This window comes from Mus caroli, chromosome 8, assembly GCF_900094665.2.
Source record: "Mus caroli chromosome 8, CAROLI_EIJ_v1.1, whole genome shotgun sequence".
Lineage (NCBI taxonomy): Eukaryota > Metazoa > Chordata > Mammalia > Rodentia > Muridae > Mus > Mus caroli.
The window spans coordinates 15,198,148-15,207,365 of NC_034577.1; the positions used below are offsets into that span (position 1 = coordinate 15,198,148).

General features: G+C 40.1%; 1 protein-coding gene across 1 annotated transcript; it reads right to left on the minus strand.

The window, feature by feature from the left end:
- Positions 1–309: 309 nt before the first annotated feature.
- Defb1 (defensin beta 1) lies at positions 310–4,952 on the minus strand. Its single transcript, XM_021170199.1, has 2 exons — positions 4,892–4,952; positions 310–440 (listed from the first exon to the last, which is right to left on the minus strand). Exons 1-2 carry the CDS (start codon positions 4,950–4,952, stop codon positions 310–312), a joined length of 192 nt encoding a protein of 63 aa, XP_021025858.1.
- Positions 4,953–9,218: the final 4,266 nt, after the last annotated feature.

Consider the following 9,218-nt stretch of genomic DNA (forward strand, 5'->3'; position numbering starts at 1 on the left):
TGGCTCTATGCCTCTGCTCTGTTCTCTTGCCACTTGAGATGAATTGGAAATAATGTGGTTCTTATTAGTACATTTCTTGAAAAAATGAAATGAAATCATATTTTCTTATTTCATGACCATATTTCTATTTGACCAGACAGGGATTTTATACTGGTCTGTTCTTCACTGCAGGAGCCTTTAAATAACCCACATTTTCTTGACTCAACACAGATCAATAGACAGTTCAATTTAGCATGAAGAAATTACACTTCAGTGTGTTTTCCTTTATTACAGCAATGGTTTCACTTTCTTCTTTCAAGTTCTGATGTATCAACAGTTTTTGTGGCAACACTTGCCTTTTCCTTCATAACAGGTGCCAACTACGTTATGAAAGCGTGGGCAGTTCTTGAGGTGACAGGTGTCTTTATTCTCAATACATGACATTGTGTCAATCATAGCAACTGCAAGAAAAGGAGAGAGAAACCTTCAAACTTTTGGCTGTAGCTGCAGTGATTTTAGACTGTTTGTGGAAGGCACAAGAGTTCTACATAAAATACATTTTTAAAAATCATATAAAGAAAAATTTCCAGAATTGAGTTTTAGGACTTCTAATAAAAAAATCATGTTTTTATTTATGAACTCACTAACAAGAGAGATTCCCCATTGTCATATAACTGTGGTTACTACATTAGAAAGGGCAAATAGAGAATACTTTTTTCTATTTATTTTGAAACAGAGTTTCACTCTATAGACCTTACTGGCTTGGAATTCATTATTTAGGTCATGCTGGCTCTGAATCGCAGAAATGCTCTTTTCTCATCCTCTTAGGTGCTGGGAGTAAAGGATGAACTGCCATCTCTGGCTGTAGAACATTCTCATCACCACAAACTGTTCAGTGGGACAGCGGTGCTATGGTGATGGGAGGAAACAGAACAACACTCTGTTTTCCCATCTCAGAACTTTCTCAGAGAAGCATCACAGTCTAAGCCCCTCACTTGCTCATACTAAATCCATCTTCCTGAGTTCTGTCTCAGCCTTTTTCTACATTTTATAGATTCTGACTTCTGTTTTGTATGATTGTTGAAAGAGCAATACTCTAAATCTAACCTTGGCCTCTACAATGATCATCCCGAGTCAGACCCTCCAGAGGTGACCACCTCCAGATTTTGTTTCCTTTTGTGGAGTTGTTGGATGCTGGCATGACTCTAAGAGGATGCTGCATGTATTCTATGTTCCCTGGTGAAATATTTGCAGCTTATCTTCTAGTACTAGGAAGACTAATAGAAATCAAGTTTTGAAAGAACATTGTTGTGCTTTTTTCTTAATGACATCATTAATCTAAGTACTGATACACATACACACACATAATGCTTCTCCTCTTTGTTGATCATTTTTAATGTTTCTTTTAAATTTTCAGATTGACAGGATCTAGAGTCACTTGGGAGAAGGGCCTCTTTTATGCCTGTGGGAGATTGTCTTGATTGTGTTAATCTATATGGGATAACCCATTTACCTGTGGATAGGACTATTTCCTGGGCAGGCATTATGGATCATATAAAATGGAGAAACAGAGGAAGCATGTACTAATTCATTGCTCTCTGATTTTGGACTGTGGCTTATTTTAGTTTCCTTTCCAGTGGCTATGACAAAAGGTTCTGACCAAAACAACTTAGGAGAGAAAGGGCTTAGTTCATAATTGAAAGTTTCAGTCCATCATTACAAGGAGATCAAGGTGGCAGGAACTTGAATTATTTAGTAGTCATGACCACAACCAAAAGGATACAGACAGATATAGACAGACAGACAGACAGACAGACAGACAGACAGACAGAGACAAAGACTGACAGAAGCAGAGACAGACAAATACAGACAGGTAGACAAACAGATATAGAAGGACAGAGAGATAAATGGAGACAGACGGAGTAAGACAAACAGTGATAGAGACATAGAGGATGGGGGACTTGCATGCCAGTGCTTACTTAGCTCTAATTCTGCCCTCGCTTACAATCCAGGCCCTAAACCATGAAATGGTGACATTCTTAATGGGCATGTCTTCTTTTCTCAGTTAATGCAATAAAGAAAATCACCTGTAGATAACCTAGACAATCCCTAATTGATATTCTCTTCCCAAGCCATTCTAGATTGTGTCAAGTAGACAAGAGTATCCATCAGGTGGATACAGTGTGACCAGCTACTTCAGCTTTCCTTGCCCTGGCTTCCCTGCCACAGTATATCATATGCTGAGCTAGGAGATAAAATAAAGACTTTCTCCTTTGTTGTTGTTGTTTTCAGAATATTATATAACTCAGAAAAAGAAACCAAGTCAATTGCTAAGTAGAAGAGAATTGATAGAATAGGACTGTTTTAGAGCCGAGCAGAGAGTTAGAACCCAGTTCATTCCATGTCTCCCTGATCTAACAGAGGACAAATATGTCCATTGTCTTCACAGAGCAGAAAACCCACAAAAACAGAGCCCGGACAAGGATGGATTCTCCCAGTCCTGTTTTAATTCTCATTCTATCTAAGCACATTCCTGGCTGAGCACTGCATCCTGCTGCTTCACGAGAGTCAAATTCTGGCTTTTCCTTTGGGCATTGTGTGGAGTAATTCAGGTACATTCTGTGTTTCAAAACTCCTTATGTAGAGATGCTGGTTATGTTCTTAGCCTGTCTGTGCTGTAGCATCTCAGATTTATCAAGGAAGGGGCCGGATTGATCTCAGTCATTTCTCACATTCTAATTCTGATCATTTTACCTTGGTGGACAACTGGCCATTTTTTTTTCTGGTTTTTGTTCTCCAAGAATCATTTTCTTTTTTCTTTATTTGCAGAAAAATAAAATGAGTACCACAGAGCCTGAATAAGAGACTGAATGCTTTTCAATTAGCCCATGAAAGAAAAGCCACATTTTGCTGAGTTTAAAATCTAGTTTTCTAAAAAAAAAAAAAATCCCTGAAAAATGTGTTGGTTTCTTGGAAAGTTTATGATTGTTCACTAGACATCTGATGTCTTTCTGTAGACTTTAATCCAATAGTTTTTATCCCAAGGGATAGATCTGCTTTACAGTTATGAAACTTGGGGTAAATATTGATATTGCATTCAGAGGCACTCAAAGTGCCATGTCTCTCCTTCTCCTAATTCTATTTTCTTTCCATTCCCAACCAGGTGACTCAAATTTGTGTGGGCCGTTGGTATTAGTCAACTGGAAAGGAAGAAAGAAATTCTTGTTAAGGCATCACAATGGACAACATTTGTACCTCCCCTTGTCCTTCTAACCAGGTGCCCTGGCCTGACCAATGGAAGGGTGGAGTGCTATAGTCTTGCACAGCTGGCATACAGTCTCCAGATGGACTCTGAATGCAACTGTGTGAGATTCTTGGTGGATATTTCAGAGGTCAGTGTTGGGTGCCAGGGTGATCCAAGGCTTTTTCACAGACCCTGATAAAAGGGAAAGCTGTGTTCTTGACCAAAGCAAAGACAGCACTGGGGGCTAGGGCTTCAAAGAACAAGGCTTTGATCAGTCTCAAGGGCACTGTGTGCTGAGTCTGTGATACATTTGAGATAGTCTGTGATCCCTTTGTGCCACAATGATTGGTTAGCTTCCTGCTAACTTTGTTACATTTCATGATAGCTTTCTGCTGACTCTCCCTCCTGCAAACCATATGCAAAAGTTATACTTCTTAATAAAGTTGCTTGGCATGAGGCATCAGCTCATGCAAGATCAATTGACCTGAAATATTCTTTCTTCTTTGTTTGTTCCTCTCCAGTCCTCCACTGTCAGAAACCTGTAACTGACCAGGTCATGGGGAAATCTCGTGTTGAGACCCATAGTGGATAGGGAAGGTGGGAGTTGGAGCCACAGACTCCTCTGTCCTGGAATCCTCATCTTTGACTCATTTTCAAGGGAGAAAATGGACCTAGTCTCAATGATATGCATGTTTAGCCTTTAGGGAAAGGAAGAAAGAGTATGCAGATCTAAAAATGCCTTTGCTAGAGCCATGTTGTACAGTTAATGAGAGGCAAAAATTTTTGCTAGAGAGAATGCCAAGTGGATCAGCTTTTCCACTCTTGCTCCCCCTCATTGGCCTGTGATCCCCCCCAAATAATCAATATCTGAACATTCCATTTTCCATTTTGTCCCTGAAGTATTTGAAAACCTGTAGGTTTTTTTCTAACTTTATGTGTGTATAGCCTTTTGATCTCACACCAAGCAATTCTTGAGTTTTTTTCATTGGATTTCATGATCCTTTCCGTAACCTCCTTTTAGCATTGTGCCAAAACCAGACCTTAAGAGTTCCCACATAGCCACATCACAACTCATGGCTACTGGGCCTTGACCTACTGAACACTGGTCATGTGATTGTGACTCCTTTTTATTCATAAGGACGCTGAGGAATAAATTAAAACGAGAGTCCTTGTACATCATTTTAAGTCTGTGCTTCCTACGCTTGGTCTTTAAAGACATGCATCATCTCTCTCCAAGTTACCTAATCTAAGACATCAAGTCCACATTCCCCATTAGTCAAGTTTACGCAGTCATGTGTTAAATAGGCTTGTGAAAGGTCGTTAAGGAGTGGGTGCCTGTCTCCTGATACACATCTGGCCTCTTGGTGAGCTATGCCTTTCTGGGGGTAAGAAAGAATGGTTTCTACAAAGAATATTTTCTAGATGACCATGAGAAGAAGGAGGTTAAAGATCTTGGAAATCTCTATTATTAGCTCTTCATTCTGTCCAGGCTCATTTCCTGATACCTAGGACAAAGGCTGAAGCCCCTGTTGCCAGTTGGATACAGGCTTTTGAGCCTTGGAATTATGTTCTGCTGATCACTCCTCAGATCCCAAACTCACTTTTCACCTGTTCTATAACCCAGTGCACCCAGCTCTGGTCAGGGGTTTAGCAGGTCTTGATACTTACCTGGGTTGTTCTGGAAGTTGGATAGAGAGAGGAGCAGCAGCAGAATGCAGGAGAACTTCATGATTGCAGCACACTGAGCTGATTAAAGACAAGGCCAGGGCTAGAAAGCTTAGCTCAAAGTTGAACCCAGAACACAGAGTGCATCTGTAATAATAGAGAGGCAGGAATATGTAACCTCAAAGTTGACCATTAAGAGAGAGGTGGCAATCTCTCCACCAATAGCTAAGTTCTACAGTGTTTATCCAGGTGTCTCAAATCCTGAGGGCATTCTTTCTCTATTGCCTGTGCCTACATTTTGCTCCCATCCCAGAAATGTTAATTACCTCTTATCTAAACAGGACTCATAAATGTTCCATAGGAAACACACAATCCCTTTATAATAGTTATTGCCAAGGTTTGTAAACTTATACTAATTACACATTGGTAGGTATCACTCATAGTTTGTTCCCTGGTATAATTACAGGACAGGATATGGATAGGAGGCAGAGGTCAATGTCTTTCCCAGACTTTTATGTTATTATGATATAAATATCACCATTTAAGAAACACTTGATCTTTGAAAAGGGAGCAAAAACCATACAGTGGAAAAAAGACAGCTTTTTCAACAAATGGTGCTGGCACAACTGGTGGTTATCATGTAGAAGAATGCGAATTGATCCATTCCTATCCCCTTGTATTAAGGTCAAATCTAAGTGGATCAAGGAACTCCACATAAAACCAGAGACACTGAAACTTATAGAGGAGAAAGTAGGGAAAAGCCTCGAAGATATGGGTACAGGGGAAAAATTCTTGAATAGAACAGCAATGGCTTGTGCTGTAAGATCGAGAATTGACAAATGGGACCTCATAAAATTGCAAAGCTTCTGCAAGGCAAAAGACACCGTCAATAAGACAAAAAGGCCACCAACAGATTGGGAAAGGATCTTCACCTATCCTAAATCAGATAGGGGACTAATATCCAATATATATAAAGAATTCAAGAAGGTGGACTCCAGAAAATCAAATAACCCCATTAAAAAATGGGGCTCAGAGCTGAACAAAGAATTCTCACTTGAGGAATACCGAATGGCTGAGAAGCACCTGAAAAAATGTTCAACATCCCTAATCCTGCTTGTGGACGTTGTACATCGTGGTGCGCACTAGGCTCCGCACCACGATGTACAACGTCCACAAGCAGATGCTCACAGTCAGCTATTGGATGGATCACAGGGCCCCCAATGGAGGAGCTAGAGAAAGTACCCAAGGAGCTAAAGGGATCTGCAATCCTATAGGTGGAACAACAATATGAACTGACCAGTACCCCCCCTAGAGCTCGTGTCTCTAGCTGTATATGAATCAGAAGATGGCCTAGTCGGCCATCAGTGGAAAGAGAGGCCCATTGGTCCTGCAAACTTTATATGCCTCAGTACAGGGGAAAACCAGGGACAAGAAGTGGGAGTTGGTGGGTGGAGGAGCGTGTGGGGGACTTTTGGGATAGCATTGGAAATGTAAATGAAATAAATACCCAATTAAAAAAAAGAAATATTGTAGATCAAGTGATCATAGGTGTGCGAGTTTATTTCTGGGTCTTCAACTCTATTCCATATCTACCTGCCTGTCACTGTACCAATACTATGCAGTTTTTTATCACAATTGCTCTGTATGTAGAGGTCAGGGATGGTGATTCCGCCAGAAGTTCTTTTATTGTTGAGAATAGTTTTTGATATCCAGGGGTTTTTGCTATTGGAGATGTATTTGTGAATTGCCCTTTCTAACTCAGTGAAGAACTTCGAGTTTGAATTTTGATGGGATTGCATTGATTCTATAGATTGCTTTAGGCAAGATGGCCATTTGTACTATATTAATCCTGCCAATCTATGAGGATGGGAGATCTTTCCATCTTTTGAGATCTTCTTGGATTTCTTTCTTCAGAGACTTGAAGTTCTTGTCATACAGATCTTTCACTTACTTGGTTAGAGTCACATCAAGGTAGTTTATATTATTTGTGACTATTGTGAAGGGTGTTGTTTTCCTAATTTCTTTCTCAGCCTGTTTATCCTTTGAGTAGAGGAAGGCCACTGACTTGTTTGAGTTAATTTTATATCCAGCCACTTTATTGAAGTTGTTCATCAGGTTTAGGAGTTCTCTGGTGGAGTTTTTGGGACCACTTAAGTATACTATCATGTCACTGGCACATAGTGATAGTTTGAGTTCTTCCTTTCCAATTTGTATCCCTTTGATCTCCTTTTGTTGTCTAATTGTTCTAGCTACAACTTCAATTACTATATTGAATATATAGGGAAAGAGTGAGCAGCCTTGTCTAGTTCCTGATTTTAGTGGAATTGCTTCAAGTTTCTCTCCATTTAGTTTGATGTTGGCTAATGGTTTATTGTATATTGCTTTTACTATGTTTATGTATGGGCCCTGAATTCCTGATCTTTTCAAGACTTTTATCATGAAGGGGTGTTGGATTTTTTCAAATGCTTTTTCAGTATCTAGTGAAATGATCCAGTTATACTACTCCTGGGCATATACCCAGAAGATGCTCCAACATGTAATAAGGGCACATGCCCCACTATGTTCATAGCAGCCTTATTTATAATAGCCAGAAGCTGGAAAGAACCCAGATGTCCCTCAGCAGAGGAATGGATACAGAAAACGTGGATCATTTACACAATGGAGTACTACTTAGCTATTAAAAACAATGAATTCATGAAATTCTTAGGCAAATGGATGGAACTAGAAAATATCATCCTGAGTGAGGTAACCCAATCACAAAGGAACACACATGGTATGCACTCACTGATTAGTAGATATTAGACCAGAACCTCAGAATATCCAAGATACAATTCATAGACCACATAAAGCTCAAGAAGCAGGAAGACCAAAGTATGGATACTTAGAAGGAAGAACAAAATATCCAGAGGAGGATATAAAGAGACAAAGTGTGGAGCAGAGACTGAAAGAAAGGCCCTCCAGAGACTGTCTCACCTGGGGATCCATCCCATATACAGAAAGGCATCCAATATTGTGGATGTCAACAAGAGCTCACTGACAGGAGTCTGATATAGCTGTCTCCTGAGAGGCTCTGCCAGTGCCTGACAATTATAGAAGTAGATGCCTTCAGCCAACCATTGGACTGAGCAGAAGGTCCCCAATGGAGGAACTAGAGAAAAGACCCAAGGAGCTAAAGGGGTTTGCATCCCCATAGGTGGAACAACAATATGGACCAACGAGTACCCTCAGAACTCCCAGGGACTAAACCACCAACCAAAGAGTACACATGGAGGGACCCATGTGTCCAGCTGCATATGTTGCAGAGGATTGCCTAGTCAGTCATCAATGGGAGGAGAGGCCCTTGGTCCTGTAAAGTCTTGATGCTCCAGTGTAGTGGAATTCCAGGACAGGGAAGCAGGAGTGGGTGGGTTGCTGAGAAGGGGGAGGAGGGACATGATAGGTGGTTTTTGGATGGGGAAAACAGGAAAGAGGATAACATTTGAAATGTCAATAAGGAAAATAGCTAATAAAAAAAGAAATATTGTGGATACATCACAAACTTTTAGAGGAAAGTAGTAAGAAAATTGTCCCTGTATATAAAGAATTTGCTACAAACGTACCATTCTAAACCCTGGTCAGAGGCAACTAAAAGGAGGCGGGAAATGAGGAGCCTGGTTCTTGTCTTTTTGTCAGCCCCTGTCAGTCTGGTTTCACTGACACACAGCTGTCTATGCTTTTCAGCCTCTGTGGACAGCACTCGGCAGTTATCACAGACTATTAAATAACTAGCAAAATGTTAATATCAAATATTGAAATATTGAATTTTTTGTTTATTTATTTTTTTCTGGATTTGAATTTTAATTTTTTACGCACATTCATCCTCTTATTTTTTGGAACTGATCACCCTGAATATCTCAGTGATATGTTAAAAAGAGATCTTAAATAGAAGTGTGGAACATTATGGTCCTCAATAGACCAAATACATTTTCTCCAATGGAAAACACTGGGTACATCAAACACTTCCAGGCTGGTCTCATGATCAGGATGAATTTGGTAGCACAATAAGGGAATCAGCAATATTAATACAAATACTTTTATCTGGGTACAGTTCGATGGGTTTTGTTTTGCTTTGTTTTTCTTTAAAAATATTTATTTGTTTATTTATTTTATTTTATTTTATTAGGTATTTTCTTCATTTACATTTCAAATGCTATCCCAAAAGTCCCCCACCCACTCCCCCACCCACCCACTCCCACTTCTTGGCCCTGGCATTCCCCTGTATTGAGGCATATAACGTTTGCAAGACCAAGGGGCCTCTGTTCCCACTGATGGCCGACTAGGCCATCTTCTG

Bases quoted from the DNA above. Each gene is read 5' to 3' on its own strand.
- Defb1 (XM_021170199.1), bottom strand. From the start codon at position 4,952: ATGAAGTTCTCCTGCATTCTGCTGCTGCTCCTCTCTCTATCCAACTTC. The intron at 441-4,891 runs GTAAGTATCAAG...CTTTTCTTGCAG, and splicing joins CAACTTCCAGAACAACCCAG to TTGCTATGATTGACACAATG.